At 40.5% G+C, this 22,647-nt stretch overlaps 1 protein-coding gene across 5 annotated transcripts in view; it reads left to right on the forward strand.

Annotated features, from left to right (window-relative positions):
* Nucleotides 1-22,647, forward strand: part of MTMR1 (myotubularin related protein 1) — a 74,261-nt gene that overhangs the window by 48,045 nt on the left and 3,569 nt on the right. For 4 of the 5 annotated variants that reach the window (XM_052673130.1, XM_052673127.1, XM_052673128.1 and 1 more), the window contains 12 exons: nt 2,066-2,141; nt 2,981-3,075; nt 3,268-3,375; nt 3,749-3,850; nt 4,426-4,509; nt 5,064-5,213; nt 5,826-6,014; nt 6,498-6,683; nt 9,110-9,316; nt 9,821-9,913; nt 13,917-14,030; nt 15,391-15,567. In XM_052673130.1, the coding sequence (XP_052529090.1) occupies nt 2,096-2,141; nt 2,981-3,075; nt 3,268-3,375; nt 3,749-3,850; nt 4,426-4,509; nt 5,064-5,213; nt 5,826-6,014; nt 6,498-6,683; nt 9,110-9,316; nt 9,821-9,913; nt 13,917-14,030; nt 15,391-15,567 (1,551 nt within the window). In that variant the 5' untranslated portion in view covers nt 2,066-2,095. Of the gene's footprint in view, nt 1-938; nt 990-2,065; nt 2,142-2,980; nt 3,076-3,267; nt 3,376-3,748; nt 3,851-4,425; nt 4,510-5,063; nt 5,214-5,825; nt 6,015-6,497; nt 6,684-9,109; nt 9,317-9,820; nt 9,914-13,916; nt 14,031-15,390; nt 15,568-22,647 lie in introns of all 5 variants that reach the window. The other variant, XM_052673126.1, reaches the window with a different exon arrangement.

A 22,647-nucleotide genomic window follows, 5' to 3' on the forward strand; every position in this document is an offset into this window, starting at 1 on the left:
TTTGGTAAAAAGAAAAAATCGATTTTTCTTCTGTAACTTTAGACTAAGTCTGGATTTCCAGTCTTACAAGTGAGGAGTTTGCACGTGGGCTGGGAATACTGGGATGTCACAGACACAGCTTGTCTTAGTTGATGCTGAAAGGACATGGAAGAACAGTTCTGGCAGAACATGTCAGAGCAATTCCTTCATTTGACCCAGTAACATCTGTGCTGCTGCCTGGAGCGCGAGGGGACGTGATGTTTATTAGAGAGATCTAAGTAGTGTTCAGGCTTTGCTGCCATTATGATGGGAAATATATGTACGTACATGTACAAAAGTGACTCGTTTGCATTATTTTGCTCTGAGGACTAATTGTAACTTTAAAGTTACTGAGTCACCTTCAGAGCAGTGCAGAAGTTGGGGGATAAATGTGAAACCATGAAACTGAAAGTTACTGAAAACATGGCTTACACAGTATCGTATTCCTAACACTGACTGAATAATTCTATTTGAACTATTTCTTCCTCGAAAGGCTGCATGACTTTTGTCCTAATGCTAGTCTTGCAAGCTGTGCTCAATTTCTTCTATTTATAAGCACGTGGCATACCTTGATTTCATTTTCTTCACTGTGAAGTTGCTCGTCTTAAAAAGACAGTACATACTTTACTTTTTTGAGTACCAGTCCGGTTTCTTAAGTGAAAAAGAGGGTGAACTCTGAATTGTGTTGTGCCAAGTAACAGTAAATGGGTGGCCCCAGGAGCTTGGAATGTGTCGCGTGGAAAGGGTTTTGTGTCAGGAGTGGGGAGCTCTGGAGATCACAGCTGGGGTTCAAGTATATGCTGTCTCTTTAAGGAAAGAAAAAAGGGGGAAACTAGAAAAGATTCTGTCCTTTCACCTGTTGTGTGCATGATTTTTCCTGTTACTTCTCTCTTGCCCTACTGCTGCCTCATGCAATGCAGGAGATTCAGGATGGACACAATGGCTATCATTCTGAAGCAGAAGCTGATCAGGTGGCAAGTTTTACTCATCTTTCATTATTAACTGTGTAGCCAGGTACTGTGTGCTGGTGCAGTACATTGAGACCTCGTATTTCTTGTTTGCAGAGGATTTGTAGAAAGTAGCAGTGTGTCTGGTGTGTGCTAGGGAGGGTCCTCATCTGATGGCATGTGGTCCAGCATTGCACCTAAGGCCCCATCTGACAGCACGCTGACCTCTGAGTTGGTGTCAGCTCCTTGTCTGCGTGTCGTTGTCCCTGTGATTGGGTGCCACACGTAAAACTCTGGTAGTAACAGCAAATAAAAAACCCAACATCGATTTAAATGTTTTTGGAAGTTACTTAATACAGGCTTGCAGCAGTTTTTTAGTTTGGAGGCAGGCCAATGCTACCATTATATTTATTCTCACTCAAGATGTACAGAATTAAACCTTGATGTTTCATCATGTTGACAAGAAAGAGCTCCTTTTCTCACGCAGCCCTTCGAGTCCCACAAACCACTGTGTTGTTAATTAAAATGTAGTAAATCTTAGCTACCAACAAAGGACCCAGAGGATCAATCTTGTGTCATTCAGCAATGAAGCCACTTACCTGTAAACTGTATAAATCTGTAAACTAGCCCTTATTTTAAAATCACTAATTGTTCTTCTGTATTTCACTTTTACTTCTTAATCTGACTTTCTGGATCCACAACTCCCTTAGTGGGTCTCTTCCATAAAAGAGCACGTCAGGGTGTTTCTGACTGCTATTAGAAAATAATGGCTGCTTTTAGCAAAACACTAACAAATTGCTAGCTGCAAATTTGGGCTGCTATTGTTCATATTTCCCTGTGCTATATGTAGCCAGCACGTGAAACTAATTGCTGCATAAATGCTGTGTTACTAATGTATTGCTAACGTATGTCTGTGTAATATTTATAGCAGCACACATTGCCTCTCTTAATACAGTACTGTTTAATACAATTGTGCCTTGTGAAAAAAGATGCACTATTTGTGTTCCAGTAATCTAGTAGTTAAAGCACTTTGCATCAAAATATATCGATGCAGTGCAGATGGAAAGAGAGATTTACTCACAGTTTTGGGTTTCTGCCAGGCGCTGCGAGATGGAAACAAACTGGCACAGATGGAAGAGGCTCCGCTTTTTCCTGGCGAATCAATCAAAGTTATTGGTAAGCACACTACCAAGTACCACACTGAATGCTATTAATCCACTGGTTTGTTTACTTAAAAATAGAGTATTGTTTCCCTTTGAGTTTTGTTCTTTTAATGTCTTGCCATTTTGGATTAGGAGACGCGGTGTGGATCTCTTTTCTTTGTTTTTTAAATCCAAATGTAAACATGAAAGTAATCAGTTCAAGAAGATGACTTTGTCCATTTAGACATATCATTCTGTTTCAAGGGTGACTTTGTTCCAAATTGGATACACAGGTTGTGTTTCTGCTTGGAGCTGCTGAGAATACTTCATAGATTGAAAAGTTTTAAATCGTGGTAACAAAGAACAGAAAGTTCCGTAAAGTTTCATTTCCAGCTGTATGTCAGATTTATTTCCCTTTGGCTGATGATGGCAAGCTCTGTGTTAGTAGTACAGTACTTACCTAGGAAACTGTGTGCAGTCTTTCAGGTAAAGTCTCATACTTCTCAATAACTACCATTTGCAGGCTGTGAGGTGAGTGGGGGTACTTTACAGCGCAGGGCAGGGACCAGAGCTGCCTGCAGCTCAGCATAGCAGCATGATGCCAGACTTTGTTACCTGCCAGCCCCCCCCCACACACACAACACTGAGGTGCTGGGAAGCAGTGAGGAGTTCTTTTCCTTGTTGAGAACAGCAAGATTCTTCTAGTCCTGGTAGCGTTTGTAGAGCAGGCTTTCCTCTTTCTTATGCTTCGAGTATGTGAATCTTACTTTATTGTGGAGTTACAGAAATCTTGCTGTTCTTCAACAGAAATAGATTTTTATGGAGTAAATGCCTGTCATAGTAAGACAAAGCTTCAATTGGTCTGTTTTCCAGCTAAAGACGTTATGTACATCTGTCCATTTATGGGAGCAGTCAGTGGTACGCTGACGGTGACGGACTTCAGGATGTATATCAAAAGTGTTGAAAGGGTAAGAGTCCACTGTCTATCTGCATTTTCTTTTGGGTGGAAGTGTTTCTGAAGTAGATTTCAAAGTGATGAATTTGTTTTAAGTGATCTATTGAACAGGAATTGTAGTTGATCCTAATGAAACACGTGAATGATACAAGACTGTGTTCCAAACCAAATGTAACACAATTCACTTGCTCCGTGTGTCTTTCAGGATCCACCTTTTGTTGTTGATGTTCCTCTTGGAGTGATAAGTAGAGTTGAAAAAATTGGAGTACAAAGCCATGGAGACAACTCATGTGGTATAGAAATCGTATGCAAGGTATGACATGGTACAGATATGTTCATTTCAAAAGTATTTTCATTTCGTTTTCTTGTGAGAGGAATCAGCATACATGTGCTCTTTCTGCCTGCTCAGTTCCCTGTATTTGAACTTGGCTTCATTTAGATAAGACATTTCAGTTCCTCTTGTGATACTGTGCAGTGTTCAGCACTTCTGCCTTTTGTCCTGAGAGTGAATTCAAAGGAAAAATGGCTGTTGCCATTGGAGTCGCTAGAGAATGCAACAACCATGGTCGTCCAGTTATGAAACTCCATTCTGACACGGGTCAAATGATGTCAGCGAGCGTTACTTATAATTTTGTGACCTTTTTAAATTTACCATAGGGTAAAGTAACGTGACTTATTTTTGACAGGATATGCGGAACTTGCGGCTTGCCTATAAACAGGAGGAACAGAACAGATTGGAGATTTTTGAAAACCTTGTAACGCGTGCGTTCCCTGTTTCTAATGGACTGGTACGTCTTAAGGTGCACAGGAAGGTGCCTGCTGTTCTCTGAAACGTGGAGCTGGGAAAACTGGAAGTGCTGGGTATTGATTTATAACATCGGTTACACAGCAGGCAAGCTGCTCAGATTTGTACAAAAACTCTTCAGATTTTCCTAATAATGTGATTAAGAATATAGGAAGTCTTGTTTTCTGCAGTAGATAGTTCAATATGAAAGTTCTTTTTGGAAAAAAAAATACCATTAGCTTAATTATTAGCTATCTGCTGAATGTACTTCTGTTTGCTTGTGTGAATAAAGGTAGGAAAAGAGTTTTCTCATCCTGGCTTTGCCATTGGTCTGTTGTATGATTACAGGCAAGTAACTTTAATTCTCTTTTCTTTCTTGATTTTATTGATGATGTGGCATGTGCTGAAATAACTGTCTTTAACTTTCTAGCAAAATGTCCATTCTTGACAGTAAAGTTTGTACCTGCTGTCAAAAGAGTTCTAGAAATGTGACATTTGAAATAGGATTGTGTGTTTCGGAGCTTATTGTACTTACAGCCCATCAGATAGTAATTTATAGCTCTGTTTTGTTATTTTTAGCCTCTTTTTGCATTCAGCTATAAAGAAAAGTTTGCTGCCAATGGTTGGAAAGTATACGATCCAATGTCAGAATACAAAAGGCAGGTAAGTTGTATAGGAGAGTTTTCATCTTTGCTACCTCTGGAGACTATCTCAGTCTCATGTTAAGATCATAAAAGCAAGTGGCCTGACTTTGACAGTGCTGACCACCTGCTAAAGAGAAAGAGCACACTGATCTGTGTTAACATGCATTGCTACATCTACGTTTTCCAAGTGATGTTTTATGAAAATGCAGGCTCTGTGAAGATTTGCTTGTGAGTAAGCAGGATTAAACAAAGGAGTAGCCTGACTTTGTCACTGTAAATCTGGTTTCCCAGTTGCAACATTAATATTTCATTGTATGATCACCTTATACCTGAAATTGAAATGTCTATTGAAATGGTTGTTTTGCATAGCAGTTTTAAAGATAATAAAAAGGAAAGTCTTTCATTGTATTGACTTATGATAAAATCTGAGGGCCTAAAATTTGTAGCTCATATTAGATAAAAATGTAGGCATGCTTTTCTTTTTAAGTGTAGCACGTCAAAATTTTCCTTACAGAGCACAAGTAAGTACAGACCTAGCCTGAAAAATAGAAAAAATGTTTTGCTTTCTTACAGGGCTTGCCCAATGAGAGTTGGAAAATATCAAAAATTAACAGCACCTATGAGCTTTGTGATACATATCCTTCTGTTCTTGTTGTGCCAACCAGTGTAAAAGATGATGACCTCTCAAAAGTGGCAGCATTTCGAGCAAAAGGCAGAGTGCCAGTAAGTGAAACTTGCACAAGGAAATGGAAGTGCTCTGTGTATTGTCTAGCTTCTAAGAAATGATCAGAGTTCCTCAGTGTTTTTTTTTAACATTAGTTGGCCCACTTCCTTTCTAAAAAGGGAGCAAAGAATGAAGAATTAGGATTCATGAGTTTAGAGCTGAAGAAAGCAGATGAAGTGTGAGTCTTAGTTTGCTTGGTTATTGTGCTGTTTATTGTGCTGTTTTTGTTTGGAGTTAATGCTTCTAGGCTGGAGTATTATTTGAAGCTAATTTGTTCATTAACTTGTGTTCTGATTTGGTATGGAATGTGTTGCAGCCGTGGCAGTTTTCTTGAGAATGAATATATTCTGCAGGTAGTGAAAAAGTCCTTTTTAAGTATGTGAGGGGGTGACAGTGTTCATGCTGTGGGTCTGCTTTGCTAAGTGCTGTACAGGTCTGTAGACTCCCAGTGAAAGCCTGTTCTGGTGTTTCACCACTGTCACAGTAAAGAAATTTTTCTTAATGTCCCATAGGAATCTTCCTTGCCATGCAGGCAGTGGTTGTCTGGTTGCACTCTGGCTCGCTGCTGTTACATTAGTACAGTAAGCTAAAAGAGTTTTGCTTTATCCCAGGTGTTATCCTGGATTCATCCGGAGAGCCAAGCAACAATAACACGGTGCAGCCAGCCATTGGTAGGCCCGAATGATAAGCACTGTAAAGAGGATGAAAAATACTTGCAGACAATTATGGATGCCAATGCTCAATCACATAAACTTATCATCTTTGATGCCAGACAAAACAGTGTTGCAGATACAAACAAGGTAGGTTGGTACCATAAACAGTAGTGGTGGTTCAGTCTTTATTCCAGAGATTGCTGAAGATTGAGCAAAGGATATGAAGGTACAGAGAATTCGATGTGAAAAGAAATTTAAACAGGGATCTTTATTTAGAGCCGTGGGAAGGGAGGTAAGTGGTTTGGAGTATGTTGGAGTTGAAGGCAGCGTGAGCATGTTCCTGAGAAAGGATGCAGTGACACCAGCAGAAGGATGAAGGTTTCAGTGACAGCAAGAGGAAACTGCATAGCTGTATTAGCAAATGTAGCCCACTACAGTGCAGGATTTCTTCAGTCTAAAAAATATACTCCTAGCACTTCTCAGAGAAAGCAAAAGCAAGAAGGTGTTTTTAATAGTGCTAGAATAATCCTTTCTCTCCAGAGAAGACCTAACTGAAGCAACTCTTTCAGCCTTATACTGAAGTCCTGTACGTGTTCTTTTCTTTGTCTGCTTTTACTTTTTATATGACAGGCAAAGGGCGGAGGATATGAGAGTGAAAGTGCCTACCCAAACGCAGAGCTGGTCTTTCTGGAGATTCATAACATTCACGTGATGAGGGAATCCCTGCGTAAGCTGAAGGAAATAGTTTACCCTACTATCGATGAGACGCGCTGGTTATCAAACGTGGACTCCACGCACTGGCTGGAATATATAAGGGTAAAAGTGTGAAAAAATTGCCTTTAAATGGTGTTATTTACTTGCATTTCTGAAAATGTTATTAGAACAGTGTCTCCAATCTTTGATCAGTATAATTTTTTTGAAGAGTCACTTAAAGCCTAGCATTTGAACTGAAGTTGATCCATTCCATAGTAACTGGCTCTGCGTATTGGTAGGTAGTGAGTTAACTCCTTGTGGCTCAGTATCATATTTGGTGTTGGGCTGGGTTTTATTTTCTTGAGAGAAAATGTTTGTGAGCAGTCCAGGGTTATCCCTTCTTCTTGGAAAACTGCCCTGGGAACTTCAGATTACAGTGAAGTCCTCTTGGCAGTAATTCAAGCACAGAAGCAGCAGTCTTTGCTCATCCTTCCCTCCTTCAGTGTAGTGTTGGTGTTCATGTGTCGAACACCTACATTTTCCTGGGCTGTTCACAGTCTGTGTTGCACTGAGCTATAATTTGCTCTATTAGTTAATGTAATACTAAAATAAATCACACAGTTCTACAGTCTGATTCATTAACCTCTGAAATGCTTTTAGAATAGATGATTTCATTATCATACTCACTCCTCTGTTTATGATGAATATGGGTGGAGTGGAATTTGTCTCATTTAGCAGTTGCCTCAAATGTCACTCATGGCAAACGTGCTTTGAATTAATCAGTTATTCAGTAGCTACTTGCTAACTGCTGCAGGAGAACCAGTAGAGGGAGCAAATGCTTACATTATTATACAAGATTTAAACAAATTTATGTTCTTTTCGGACCACTGTTGGCTTGAAGTTGACTATTTCAAGGGGATTTGGGAATCTTGAGTATCTGGAAAGATTTTTTTAATAATCAGCCTGGCTTTAAATGTGATCATCGAGTTTTAAAAGAGGATTTTTATGCACTGATCACCTTTCATTGTTACTGGTTTCAGTGGGGTCTCTGAGCTTGCATGGCATCAGAGATGAACCTTGATACCATCATTTCACAGATGACATTAGCAGTTTGAAACTTACATTACTTAGAAGATTTGGTAAACATGAGGCAGTCTTCATGCCTTTGCCCCTTATACAGTACTTCATGTTACCGTGTGGGCAGCATAAATTGCAACCTGATTTCCTGAAAGCTGCCATTGCTGCAGTAAGTGGGTTGGGTGCTTACCTTCTCTTCCTGATTCATTTGACTTGTAACAATTAGCAGATCCACAGCTTTACCACCTATGTAATATAAGGATAACAGAGCAAACTCTTGCATACCTGCACATTTTATAGATAATTTTCCTGCTTATGTTGAAGACCAAACTCTTTTAACATCTCCATAGCTTCATGATTGAAGTAAATGGCAATTAACTAGTTCAGTCTACAAGCTCTGTTCTCTTGTACAAGCTTTTGTAGTGCTTCGTGATATTTCCAACCTGGCATCCTTTCCCTTAAAAGATGATTGTCTGTGTAGCGTGGTCTTGCAATTGCTTTGAAGACTGGCCTTGTGCACTTGTGCATTGAACTTAGCTTTCCTTCTTCCCAGAAGATGTTTCACGTGCTCAGGAAGGGAAGAATGCAAATGTTTAGCAATTTTCTGTTTTCTCACATTGGAATGCAGAGAATTTTTCTGGGGTCCTATTCTGCTGCTTCTCTTCCCCACATATTTATCAGTGCCATGATAGGCTGTGGTTTAGGGACAAACCTTCATAGGAGAGAGATTATTCAAGTATGTTAGAGGGAAAAAAAAAAAAAGAAAAAACAACAGGAGAGCAGCAGCAGACAACCAAGGGAAGGATTTGTGTGGGAGACAGAAACACAAAGTTCACACAAGTGAATTTCAGTTCTCTGCCATCTCTTCCTTTGTTCCCCCAGCGTGCTTCTGAGCCCAGGTTATTCATGGCCTTATTCATGGCTTGTGGGTCTCATGCTGTGTGTGCTTCATGCACCAGCAGATCAGGGCAGGCTCCCAGCCAGCAGTCCCTGGTTTTGTTTGGGCTGTGTTTTGATTGAGATCAGCTCAGTGGTTTGTCCCTTCCTCCAGTGCCAGCAGTTAAGAACTGAAAGCTGAGGAACACAGGAGTGATTCTTTCCTGTGAAGATGAACTTTGATCACATTGAACCTTTTGTCTTTGGGGTAGATTACAGGGTTTGTGTCTATTTTCCTAATGATAAAGAATTTCAATTTTCATTTAGTGAAAGGGGTTGCTAACTTCTCTTGCCGTGTGCTACTGATAATGGAGAACTCTCTGCTGGACAGCAGCGTGCCTGTGCTTGGGAGCTGGCTTTTGTCCCTCCAGGTGTATGTGCCTTGCTGTTTGAAAGTCTCTGATTTAACACAGTGTTGTCCAGATAACTGTGTAATTAATCTGTGGATTTCAAATATGTGATGTTAAAAATATAAAATCATGCTTTTCGGTGGAGTTTTGGTTTACATTTAATATGCTTGTTTTTATTTCTTTAAGATGCTTCTTGCCGGAGCTGTAAGAATTGCAGATAAAATTGAATCTGGTAAAACTTCTGTGGTGGTACATTGCAGCGATGGCTGGGATCGAACAGCACAGCTCACTGCACTTGCTATGCTCATGCTGGACAGCTATTACAGAACTATCAAGGGCTTTGAAATTCTTATAGAAAAGGAATGGATAAGCTTTGGACACCGATTTGCAATGGTAAGGTGAAAGAGTTCATATGTTATTTGTCACCTTCAGCTCTTTAATTTGGAGTAGTATGTTTTCTCATCACTTTGCTCTTCAGTTCCTGCAGTATTCATTCAACTCAAGGGCTAGCAGGGAATTAGGGCACAATATCTCAATTGTAATTTTTTTTAAAAGCATAATGTAGTGACACTTCTGGCATCTGAGAGTGTTTCAGGAGACATCATACATACTTAAGCAAGTGGATATGGAAGTTTCATCATTGATTCAGTTGCACTGAATACCTATCAGTTTGATCCCATAAACAGCTTCACTTTGGAAGATGGAGGAAACGACTGGGAGAGCTCTGAACAGCAGCAGCATGTCCATAAGCAAACACTGGGGAGTATTTTTAGCAGTTGAAAAACATAGGTTGGCATTATGGAAAATTTGTTTGTCTTGTTCATCTTTGTAATGTATCGTCTTTAAACAACACCGTAAATAGACTGGGCAGAAATGAAAATTCGTTCTGTCTTTCAGCGAGTGGGACACGGAGGGGACGATCATGCCGATGCAGACAGGTCTCCCATTTTCCTTCAGTTCATTGACTGTGTTTGGCAAATGACAAAGCAGGTAAGGTGTTTAGGAATATATTTCTGAGGTCTTACTAGTGTTACAGTAAAAGACAGATGTATGGAAGTTTGCATAGCACATGTGAATTGTTTTGAGGCAAGGAAGATAAGTGTCTGGTTCCATAAGAGTCTGGTTCCACACAATGCGAGCGCTCCCACAACACCTCAGTGCTGCTCTTGTGAACGTGGTCTTTGAAAATGGTGCACTGTGCTTCTTTCCAAAGGGTGTATTTGACGTGCGTTAGGAAAGCTTCCCGCTGCAGTACTGGGCCCTTGCTCAGAGTTGCTTGAAGACTTTCTCTGTATCTGTATTTCAGCATTAATGTGCTGTTTATTAAGGCTGGAGAAAAATAAGTGAGGAATTCTGCCCCTCTCTCAGAGAAAGGCTAATAACAATTGCAAAAAGAGAGACTTCTAAACACCTGGTAAGAGCGGAAATCTTCTGGGGAGATCCGTAATTAAGATCACCACCTCTGTTTTTGTATTCTCCCTTTCTGCCTCCGATTCTTGCTATTTACAGTTTGGTTGCCTCTTGTTGAGATAAAATAATAATGGGGAAGCTATGGAACACTTAGCCAATACCACATCTGTTCAAAACCTGGATCCAAAAACTGTTGGGAAGTTCATAGACAACAGTGACACTGGAAAGTCATTGAAGTTACAGCATAACAAAATAGAAAGCACATTCTTTGGAAGTTTTGTGCCACTTGTTTTTTAGTTGACTTAAGCACCTAGAGAATATGTGTGAAGATTGCAATTGCCTTGACATACACCTGGGAAAACCAGGATTCTATTTCATCCTCGTGAAGCTTGCTTGCTTATGACATGGTGTTAAGTTTCTTGCTTCAGAATCCATGGCAAACATATGAGACATGTTCCAAAGCTCTAATAAGTGTCACTGCTTGGGAGGGGATGTGTGTTCAGGTTCATGCTTGGGCATGGGCTCTAAGCAAGCAAATTTACTTTTGTGCTCTGAGTATTTAGTTCTTAAAGCATTCAGCTTAACATATTACGAGAATCTCTAACTTGGGCTTGGATACAGACCTCTGGATAGCTTCAGACAATGGAACTTAGTCTTTCACAGCCTAATATTTTCCCAGATTTTTACAATCTTCATGACAACTAATACATTATTAGGGAGTTTGAGAGAAATACATTGATAGCAGATTGAGAAAAAAAAAGAAAAAAAAAAAAGATGATTTCAAGTTGGAATGGCTGTGTTACCTAATGAAAATGAAAAACACCTGCAAGATTGGCAGGTAGTAATGCAGCTGAATTACCTTCCTACCTTTAATGCATGGTACCCACGTAAAAGAAAGGTACATCTCAGGTTGATTAAAAAGGTGCATTGTGTTCGTTATCAGATGCCACTGGCTTCTGGAGGTTCTTCTTGCATTCCTTTCAGTAATTCATTTCACCACTTGATGGTGTCCTGCCCGGTCAACCTGGTTCAGCCCAGTTCCACAGTCATAAGCATGTTCAGCAAAATATTTAAACTTTGTTTAAAAGCCGTGGTACAGAACTGGTTTATTGATCACAGAATGGAAAAGCACGTTTGTCTTGCATCTCTTTGAGTCAGGTATCACTTGGCATCATCAGACGTTTTATGCAACGGAATTCTTCTCTTAAGTACCTCCTTTATAAAAAGAGAAAAATGAACAACAAACCTTCCAGAAGCATCAAGTGGGAGATTTTAATGACCCATATGTTCTCTCTCAATTAGTGGATTTGACAAGAAGTAAATTTTCATTTGGGGAATTTTTCCACCTGAATCTTCAAACAGACGCTAATGGGCTTGGAACTGCAGGGGAAAGAATTTTTAGGTCAGTGATTTTTCAGCGGCAGTAACAGAAGCTCTGCAGTCTTGAAACATCGGCTCCAACAGTGCAACTCTTGTATTCAAAGACAGAGTTTCAATAAGTGCTATCACTTATTAATAAATTAGTTGGAGCGCAGCCACTGATGTATGGAATTCGGAATATGCTTCGCTGGGTCGGAATAGCGGCCGTGTCGGTGGCCTCTGATTAGTGCAGGCAGAGCCATGGCAGAGCACTGATGTGACGAGGCTCATTAAGTGCTTTTGGTTAAGGAGAGCTCCTCTAGGAGAGGCCTTGTCTTCAAAGTTACTTCCAAACTTCGTTTTGATCGTTTGCCAGTGACTTTGGGGTTACGTATGTGCTCGCTGCTCTGGGTGTGGGAGATTGAGATCCGAGCGGTGCTGGCTATGTCCAGCAGATCTGCTCAGCAGGTTACACTCCTAGGTTTTGTTTAAATGATAGCTGTGTTGTTAATGTTGTTGTACTGTAGAAGAGTTAGAGCGGCATTTCTTGAAAGAGAGGGTATTAGTGATAACTTCTGCACGCGACTGAAGAAGAGAATTTGATCATTTTAAATTGCATCTTATTTAACATCCTGTACGTTTTATTAAAAAAAAAAAAAAGTCAAGCAAACTGCTGGTTTGTACAGGAAGCTCTGCTGTGAGCACTGCACGCTGCTGAGCTGTACCTCATCCATAGCAGGGTCAGAAAGAAGGCTCTGTTTATTCTGTAAGTCACCATATTGGTGGTTTCCTTACTCCATTGAAAGTTGGTATCTCTTAGCTTGAGAAGCCTTAGAAGAAGAAGGATTTAAGTCAAACACTGCAAGAACAATCTTGTTTTAAAATAATACTGCTTAAAACATCGATCTTTCTGGTTTAAATACAAGCACAATTGTTGTGCGTTATTCAACTCCTTCCTTTCAACATGAATATCATGTTGCAAATCACGGGTGGCACTGAAGAGGAGTTTCTGGATCAGCTAGTCCATCCCCAGTCCCGACTGCTAGGTTATTCCTCCTAGTTATACTTTTCTTTTAGAAGTAGCTCTCAAACTGATGCCAAGGCAGTGGTGTTGCTCAGTGGCACGTGACTGAACCCAGGCTGCTGCCTTCTTCACGTCTGAATTTCTGGCTAGATAGTTTTGCAGAGAGGAGGACATTCTTGGTGGTGAATATTGCATTCTAGACTTGTGAAAATATTCACTCCTTTAATGGAAATAAAGAAATGTTTTTGTTTGTCCTAAAAATCAGTCTCCTAAGATGCTCGTTCTCATGGCAAGGGGAGAAATGCTTATAAAATTGTCTTTGAGTTGTCTGAATTTGTTTGTTTGTTCTCTTAAATGTTCATCGTTCCATGTCTGTGTTTGAGACCTTTGTCATTTGAAGAAAAAGTTATTTTGACATATGAAGCAGTTGCCATATGCAGTCCTATCATAAATGATTGAAGGATGTTTTCCATCTGAATAGATAGCAGCCCGTGCACTTCTGTACTGATTTCTTCCTGACTTTTGAAGCACTACTGATTAAGATGCATTCTAAGTAAACTGTGTTTTCAGATTTTCCATGTTTGTTCTAGAGTGTGTCAGGCAACCTCTGCTTGTGAATACAATGTTCAGTGGTGTCACAGGAATAACGCTTCTTTCAATTTGGATATCCAGAATTTACTTTCTGATATAGAAGGCAGAGAGATTAAAAGATTATTATATGTAGCTGATGCTAAACTTGAGGTGTGAGATGAAGAAAAATGACATAATTTGGGTAAAAAATGTAAGAAATGTTTAAAATATATATCCAGTGTATTTTATGTACATTTGTGTTTATTATCCAGCTCACTGCATGTTAGAAGCAGAACTAAAGCTCTTAAATATCATAGAGGAATAAAGCATGTGCTGTTAGATAGGGCTTCTCACAATGAGTTGCTTTGTGTCACCAGTTTCACACTAGCTAATGTTTCTGTGCTTGCATCCTTGTGCACTTGCATAATGAATGTAGGGTTTGTCTCTGAGGATATGAAGAAGTTTGCAGGTGAAGTGTATTATTGCAGGTTTTCCTGAATAGAATCACTAAACAGGAAAAAAAATCTTACCTGAATCTTTTAGTTATTTCTTATTTGTTAGTTGCTTCCTTACCATGATGCTTAAAATACAGCTTAGAGTAATTTTACCTTTCTTTTTTTTAAATTTAAGTTTCCTGCAGCCTTTGAATTCAACGAGTTGTTTTTGATCACCATTCTGGATCACCTTTATAGCTGCCTATTCGGGACTTTCTTATGCAACTGCGAAAAAGAAAGGTTAAAAGAGGTAAATAATCAATTTAATATGTTGGTTTTGTAGGAAATGCTTCGGCCATATGACCTGAGAACACTTGAGCTGTTTTTTGATAAATTTCCTGCATAGTCTTTGGGGGCATTACAGATGTAATTCCATGGAATACATAATGAAAGCTCTATTAAGTGAGATCCCATCCACTTTTCTTTGGCTGTTACCTCTTGGCAGTTCTGAGGATTTTAAAAAATTGACTTTCACATATTTCTAGCCAGCATTCAGTTTTATGTAGTTATTATCGAGTGCTATTAACATTTCTGTGCTATTTTCAGAGCAACTCCTGTGCGTGGCTTTAGTCACTTCAGGACATAATTTTATGGATCCTGTGATTGGAGACTGGGGAAGTTTAAAATGCCCGAATGAATGGAGTTAGGACATCATGAAATGCTTTGAGTTTGGAAAACATGTTGTGGTTTTTTTTCTTTTTTTAAAAAAGAAAGCTTTTTTCAGTATTCCAACTACACTTCTGGCTTTTTTTTGTTTGTGGCACTTCATGTTTGTGTCAGAACAAGTAGCTCTTCCGTGGCAGTTAGACCGGTTGTTTTTCAGGTTTGTCTCTGCTTCCGTAGAGGAGAAAGTTGCACGCAGACTCCACAAGGTGGAGCTGAATAACATTCTCAGCGAATGCAGAACTTCCCAGCAGCGTTCTCAGTAAATCAGTTGTATGCAGTTCTCAATAAAGAAATGCAGTTTAAGACACAGAGGTAGCAGAAGCACATGCTTAACTACGTTGTACACGTGTAAAATTGCGAGATGAATCTGAGGCTCACATTCTGAAACCTTGATCTAACCATGTTTATGCTGATTATGTTTAGTATAATAGAACTTTCAGAAGTGCAAATAAAGCTAGTAATTTTAAGTCACAGTGCCAATAGATATTGGGAGCAGATAGTTTGAGTGGGAGAAGGAAGGTGCTGTTTTCCACAGGTGCTATTTTGGATCTTTCAAATCGCGTTCTCTCCTCACTGATTTTCTTTTCAAAGCTGACTTGTTTGTGAATCTTTTTGAAGCGGTCACACGTACACATAACTGTAGGTCTAAGGAGCTGCAGACACTGCAGTAAGTTACGACCAGTACAGCTTTCCCTTCCTCAACCAGAACTCATTGTCTTTGGAAATACCATGCCTCAGTCTCCCTTCTCAGTTCACCTTGGAAGGGAACAGGATATCAAAAGTTTTGATAAAGCTTTAACACTGAGTGGTCAGCAAGTGTTCTCAGAGGGCAGTATTGCAGTATATCAGGTAATCTTCACAAAGATAGGGATGTCTAGATAATGACCTCACATTTTAACACCTTGCAATCCATGTACTTATTTTTCTGTATTTTTTTAATTCAGGAGTTGAGCACTAAGACTGTATCGCTGTGGTCCTACATAAACAGTCAGTTAGATGAATTCACAAATCCTTTCTATGTAAACTATGAGAACCACGTCCTGTATCCTGTTGCCAGTCTGAACCATTTGGAACTGTGGGTCAACTACTATGTCAGATGGAACCCGAGGATGCGGCCTCAGGTATGAGGTTCCACTTCTGTGTTTCCCTGAAAGTACAGAGATAAAATTACTGGTTTTTGTAAGGTCCATTTCATTCAAGAAAAGTATTCTTTGAATGTTGGTGGTGGGGAAAAAGATGTTTTTTCTAAAACAAGGCATCAGGTATGTTAAAACTGTGTTAAATGTTCAGTGTTCATTAAGGCTACCAGTAGAATATAGTTGTGGTACCACTTCACTGACTTGTGAAAGGTGACATAAGCACTCTTTCTTGTCAGAAGATTACTGTAATATTTTACAGCACTTTTAATGCTTCTGTTGCATTAACCTTGTGTAGTTTCATTATGTTTTGCTGTTTGGCAATTACGTTATAAAATGCAGCAGTGATTTCTGAAAGGAATTGATCTACATACCAACTCATTTGCAGACTCTAAGCTTTCCTACAGGTATTTGTTTTCCACTGACCTTCCTGTTTTCAAGCTGGCATGCTAAAGATTAAATGCTCCTGAAATGTACTCCTTGAATCATCAGCATTTGTTCTTAGAAGTAATGTCTCCTATTCAGACAAATCTCTAAATCTCATCAGAAAAATGCTGTGTTTTATCTTCAGAATTCTGAGAGTGTACATTAGGTTTGTTTCACAACCATAATGTATCTGAGGATGTTACTCTGTCTCTTTATTAAGGTAACATTTCAAGGTATCCCCAAGCGACTTAATGATAAATTACCTGCACTGAGTGACTGTTTGAAAGCTGCTTTCATCTTCTCACAGTTAGCAAGAGATGCGAGGTTCAGATTTATTAGACACCCACAAGTCAGAGCCTGTTTGAAAAGATGTGTTTCAAGGACAGCACGCGGTTAGAGATCCAAGCATCTGAGCAGTACCCTGTGAGGTACTGGAGAAATAGGTGTTGCTTGCTTCCTCACTGAGGTTTTTCCTTTGCACTTCCCTGTTGCCCACACTTGCTCTGTTTTCTTGATGTAATCCTTTGTTAGGTATCCATTTATAGCAATGTGAAACTTTTGTTTTTGTTTTTGTAGTTTTGAAGTCAAATTGCCATCTGCTTTTTAGCAAAACGTCACCTTCCCTGAACCTGTTTGCTGGAAAACATTGGCGTGGTTTGCGCACGTTTTAGTAGAATTGACCTTCAGCCATGTCAGTTGTATTTAATTGGGATCTGCAGGTCCTGAGAGCAAAGCAGGCTTTGTAAACATGCATTTGAATTCAGTAACTGCAGGAGAGATAAGTGGTGGGGAAGAGTGGACATAACAAGGAAATACCAGAACTGCCTTGCTGCAGTGTGTGCCTCAGTGCCCACTGCCTCTCAGTCTGCAGCTCGGTAAAGAGATGACATGGAGTGATACTCGTTTCTGAGTTGTATGGGTGGCTTAATTAGTACTATTGATGGTACTTGCATGAAGAGCCCCAGGTTAGGACTATGGCTGTGTTGCAGGAGGTGCTCTGCAATGAGGTGGCACACAGCTTCCCTGCAGAGGGTTCTGAGCACTGAGCCACCTAGAAAATCTGAAGTTAAACCTGGGTGGGTTTTGCAGATTCCTTTTTATGCTAAACTCTGCTTCAACAAGGTCATTCTAATTCCTAAGTGAAATAAAGTGTTCCTCAGTTTCAGTTTGGAGGTGTTACATCATTATTGACTTCTTGTCCCAAGAAAATTAGATTTTAGTCCTGTTGCATTTGAATTCATTGACTGGGAAGAGGCATGAGTGGGGTTTTTTTTTCCTTTGTTTTTTTCTTCTTTGCCCTTTCCTTGGGTTGGAGAAGTGAATATTTCTGTGTGACGGGGAGGATAAGCTCTTTCAATCTTAGTACACAGAGTTGAGTGCTCTGTGGGTGCATATGGCTGGGTTTACAGGTGACTCTACAGGCCATAACATAGTATGATGCTTTTGAATTTTTTCAACTGGTGCCGTTTATTTCTCTTTCTTTTCCCATGTGGTTGTTCAGACCTCTTTACTGCAGTCTGAGAAGTTCAGGCTGCTAGCTGTCAGTTAGTTGTCTGCCTGGGCAATTCAGGGAGGTTCTTCAGGGGTAGCATTGCAAGCTAGTATGCTCTTTGCCATTCATATGTGCAGTGCATGAGTAAATGTTCTGTTCCTTTCAGTTCAAGCTGTGTCTTGCTATGGAAGGTGGGAGGACAAGATTGTACTCTAGTTCATCAATTTGCATCACCCATTAAGTCATGTGTAGTTGTTTGTATGGCTTCTGGCAAATGGCATTTTAATCCTTGGAATAGGGAGCTTAAACGTGCTTTAATTTTTTTGTTTTAGTTTTTCTATACCTGCAGTTTTTTCTTCAAGTTCTGTTCTGTTCTCCTGGAAGTGGGGCCTCTGTGCTAGAGAGAATGTTTTAGGAGTGCTTCTCAGTTTTTCAAATACATTCTTTTTTTGTGTCTGTGGAGTTCCATCCTTAACTGAAGATGAGCACTGGAAACTCAGGTTGGCTGGTGACATAGGGCTGTCTGCTGTGGGCAGTCCTTGGAGCTTCCTGCAGCTGCCAGGGGAGGTCTGTTCCTACTTAAAGGCTGGCTTCAAAAAAAAACAGGAATAACAGTTTGCGTGGTGTATTCAGAAATGATCTGAAAAGCGTGCAGATAGGTTACAGTGATAGCTGCCTTCTTTATGCTATATAGGAATTGCAAAAGAATCAGTTTTGTTAAGCATTCAAGTGATTAAACGTCAGCTGAACCTGTCAGTAAGCACAACGTTAGCCTCTTATTTGCTCTTTAGCACATGCAAAGTGTTACTGGAAAATCAGTTTTGATTGAAATGGAAGACATAATTGTGGAGTGCTTTGTGTTGCTACTTAGGGACAGGACGTACAGTGTGGCCCCAGAGTGTCTGTAGCAGTTCCACCTGCCTTCACACATGTTTCCCTGCAGGTCTCTCTGCTGATGTTGTTGACATCACTTGTAATACTTGCAGAGTTCACACACATCTGTAAGATAATTTGGTGGCAGGACAAACAAAGCCGCCCTACGGCTCTGGAAGTGCATTGCTGGCCCACAGCCCATGGTTCTGAGCCTGTTGTCTTTGCATGGAAGAGTGAGGCAGGAGATGGCAGGAAGAGGAGGTGCTGCGTGGGTCAGTTAGCTGAGAGCCCCCCGGGGAACTGGATTTCAAGACAGCATTTACTACAGAGTTTCTTCTGATGAGGCAAGTGTCTCTTGGTCCTGATCGTTTCTCACTATCTGCGTGTCCAAGCCATAGTTTGCCGAGGCTGACTTGTGTGCATAACTTGGATCAGCAGATAGAGCCCTCCACATTCAACTGATAAGAGTAAAATACAGACTTAACTGCCTTTCCTATGTTCTGAAAGAATCTGTAGTTATTTGAGGGGAAAAAAACCTGCTATTTTGTAATGAGTCCTGCATCAGGTTACGCACAGAGATGGAGAAATTAACATGGTATGAATAACTTAATTCTGGGGAGTTTCCAACGTGTTCTGAAGAGCAGGTCCTTAAAACATCACTCTAATCCTTCAGATGTCAAAGCTAAATGAGGTGTAGGTTTAAACAAATAATGGCATCAGTCCATAGCGTGTCACGTTTCCTGTGCCTGTAAATCTATACAGTTTGACAAGTGTGCATTCCTGTTCTTGCATGGTAGGCTTTGTAATTTCTATTTACTAGTCATTGCTTTTCCAGGAGGCCTGGGAGTTTGGTTGGCTTCCCAGGAGCATACCTTTACAGTAAGCAGGGAAGTATTGATTATTACAGAAAACTGCTGTTTTCATCGTTTGAGATTGACTTTTTCTGTGAGTATACTGTTAAGTAGGTTTTAAAAGAAAGTCAGAATTCCAGCTCGTCAGGAAGAGGAACTGAAAGCTTGAGTGAAAGATGCTGTTGTCTGTGCAGTGCACAGAGTAGGTTTTTGGAAAAACTGACAGTCTCAAGAAAAGCAATGAATTTGAAGTAACCATTTTCCTCTGCAGCCTTTCTTCCCTGTTGCTAAAATGGGTAGAGTATACTCGCAGAACAAGACAAAATGCATTCACTTTGAACAATTTTCATGTGAACGTCTGTCCTTGAGCTAGTGCAGTGATATGCAGTAGATATCCAATTAAGACTTAGCAGTACAGTAAGTGAGTAGCTATTATAATTTCTTTTGTATTTCTCCTTCTGTTGACAAATTTTGTTATCCAGAAGCACTTCATGATCTTGAAGGGTTACTTGGAGATGAAAACCTGAGAACCAATACTGAAAGTGAACTGTGTAATTCTATGAAGAGAAAGGTTTGGAACTACTAGGAAATAAAGCTGCCTTGTGTCCATAGGCAGTTGTTGTGTTGTAGCATGTATATTGTGTAGTGTAATTGTAGCTTCTGTGTGACTATAATGATTTTAAAAATAAAGGTAAAAAGCACAAATCACTTTCCTTCAAGACCTTGTCTGGCAGAGTAATTTATTGTAAGTGCAGAGAGGTGTGTTCTGAGAGTTGCACTACGCCTGCTTTCAGTGTGCACAGGTCAATTAAAAATGGTTTCATATCAGCGGTATTTTAAGCAATAAAGGATGTTTCCTCAGTATTGGTCTCAGTATTTTTCAGCTCACGATAGGCAGTAGGCACCTTATCTGTGTGACGTAGGAGAGGCAGCTATCTGGTTTTGTATGAAACAAGCAATAAAACTGTAGCTAATGAGAGGAAAATAAACATCCACCCATTTAACCAGTTCATTCCAGTGACATACGTCAGTGGGAACCTACAGTCAGCTCTTCCTGAGTCAAGGGCTCTGCTTGGCTCACTCTGTTTTGCAGCGTTTTGCTGGTTTTCATTGGCTTGGGTGGAGGATGCCACGTACTGCAAGTATCACTTGCAGAGAGAGAATCACATGTGGGCTTAGCAGGGAAAGAGAATGCTCATGCCAGGGAGAAGGCACCTCCAGTACAGGCCTGGATGAGGAAGGGGAGGGAGAGGAACTAAGTGGCAAAGAAGGAGTGCAAGAGCAGAAGTGAGCAGGTCGTGCGAGGAGCAGGGTCAGCTCCAAAGCTTGGTCACGGCTTGGTACAGAAAAGTGGAACTGGGAACTTGAAGAGTGTTGAAATGGGCAAGAACGTGAATTGTCTAAAAGTGAGGGAATGCTGAGAACTTTGCTGAAGAAAATAAGTTGTTTTCCTTTTTTTTATTATTTACGTTGATAATGAGTTAGGGAAGGGGACAACATAAAGTCTCAGTCGTGTTCTTTTTAGTTCCTGAGTCATTATTACAGCAGTAAATAATAATTAAAAAAAAAAAAACAAACCCTAACAGCATGAAGTCTTCCTGAGGTGCTGCAGGTAACCTCTCTGACTTTGACAGAACCAGCATTTTGGTAAACGTGTGGAGCAAGGTCAGACTTGCTGAGGATCCATCCCTTCTCCCCGCTGCTTAGGGATGTTGAAGTCCACTCCGTTGTCCCTGCCTGGTTGATTTTTCTAGCTGTGGTAGATGTGAATGGCAGTGTTGCTTTTCACAATGTCTGCTCTGCAGAAACAGCTCTTTTACCTGGAGTGGAACTCAGATGGTTGGGTGCCAGCCCTTGTGGCCTGCTGTTGCCTAGCAGCATTACTGAGGGGACAGGCTGCAAAGGAATGGTTGCGTGCCTTTCTGAAAGCCTAGCATAGATACCACGGAGTAAAGCACAAAACCTGGGTACTGGGCCCAGGGTCATCTTTGGAGCTCCCTCTCCTAATTTGAGAGGCACAGTGAAAGAGGATGCAGTGAATCTGCTCTCAGACTGCCAACAAATCCATCTGTCAAATCAGCGACGTGATTTCTTAACAAGACTGTAATAAAAGCTTGTCGTGGAGGCAGGACGTGTGCTGTGTGAGGATGTGCTTGTAGAGATAAGGTGATAACGAGGCCTTTCAATAAGCAGCCTTCTCTGAGCTTCTTGGTCTTGCAGAATCTGCTGCTCTCCCTTTTAGCAAAGATGAACTTTGTTCCTGCAGACCATTAGGGTATTATTGAGAAGATGTTTGGACCCGCTGCCTTCTGAAGAAAGCTTTCTTTAAGAGAAACTGTGTGGAAATAGAATGGTGTGAGATGGCAAAGCTGTAGGTGGGGAGTTAGTTATCTACAAGGACTTGCACAAGGTGGGGTGAGGAAGCGCCGGCAGTAACAGGTTTGCTTGGGAGTAAGACTGGAGGAACAGTGGAAGGAAGTAAACTTTTTTTTCTCTCAAGAAAGGGAAATTACAGGAGCAGACATAAAGATATCTGGGAGAATATGCAGCTCCTTATTTAAAAACAAACAAAAAAACCCACTGAAAAGCAGCACAGTACACAACTTGTGTATTTTCTGTTTTCTATCCTTTGGCTGCCTGTATTGCTTTTCTAACCCCGTGCATATGTGATTCAAGCATGGACCCCTATCGCTAATGAATAAGTTATTGCTAGCTGTTGGGAAATGCTCTGAAAGTGTGAAAGGTTCTTTACGCTGAATTTGAAACGTTATTCCAAGACATTGAGATACGTATCTGAATTTTAGTGTGTAAAATCTTAGTGTTCTGCGGCTGTGCATCCACATGGCGTTGCAGTGTGCATGTGAGGCTGTGTTAAATGCAAAGCAACATCTTTTTCTGGAAATCTTGAGAAAAAGATTTGTGTTTGTACTAGCACATGAAATGGCATGGTGATGTTTATGTGGACATATTTTGCAGTGTTTGAATCTAACGTGCTCTTCCTAAAATATGACCATATTTCAATCTGACCTTTTTTCCCCTCCAGACTCTACTCTGTCTTGCTTACAGCTTTGCCAGACTTAAACGATTTGTACTGAGTCATCAACTATGTGCATCTGCCTGAATTGCTTGGTAAACTTCATCCACAAAGGCTTTGTTTCTTAGGGGAGTACAGCTCAGAAAAATGTGAAAATATTGGTATGGCAGGTTTCCTTTTGTTGGGGCGAAGGGCTGTTCTGTAAATGCTCCATCTCTAGGGCAAGCAGGAGATTTAATTGAGAGGGAGAATCTTTCAGAAATGTGGCTGATTGTATCCTCAAAGACATTCATCTGATGTGGAGGGCTGAGGCTGCAGCCATCTCAGTCCGTTCTTAAGCGCCGAGAGTAAATGCAGTTAGAAAGGAGGAGATGGATTTGATACAAACA

The sequence above is a fragment of the Tympanuchus pallidicinctus genome, unplaced genomic scaffold (genome assembly GCF_026119805.1).
Source record: "Tympanuchus pallidicinctus isolate F22 unplaced genomic scaffold, pur_lepc_1.0 scaffold13, whole genome shotgun sequence".
Classification (NCBI taxonomy): domain Eukaryota; kingdom Metazoa; phylum Chordata; class Aves; order Galliformes; family Phasianidae; genus Tympanuchus; species Tympanuchus pallidicinctus.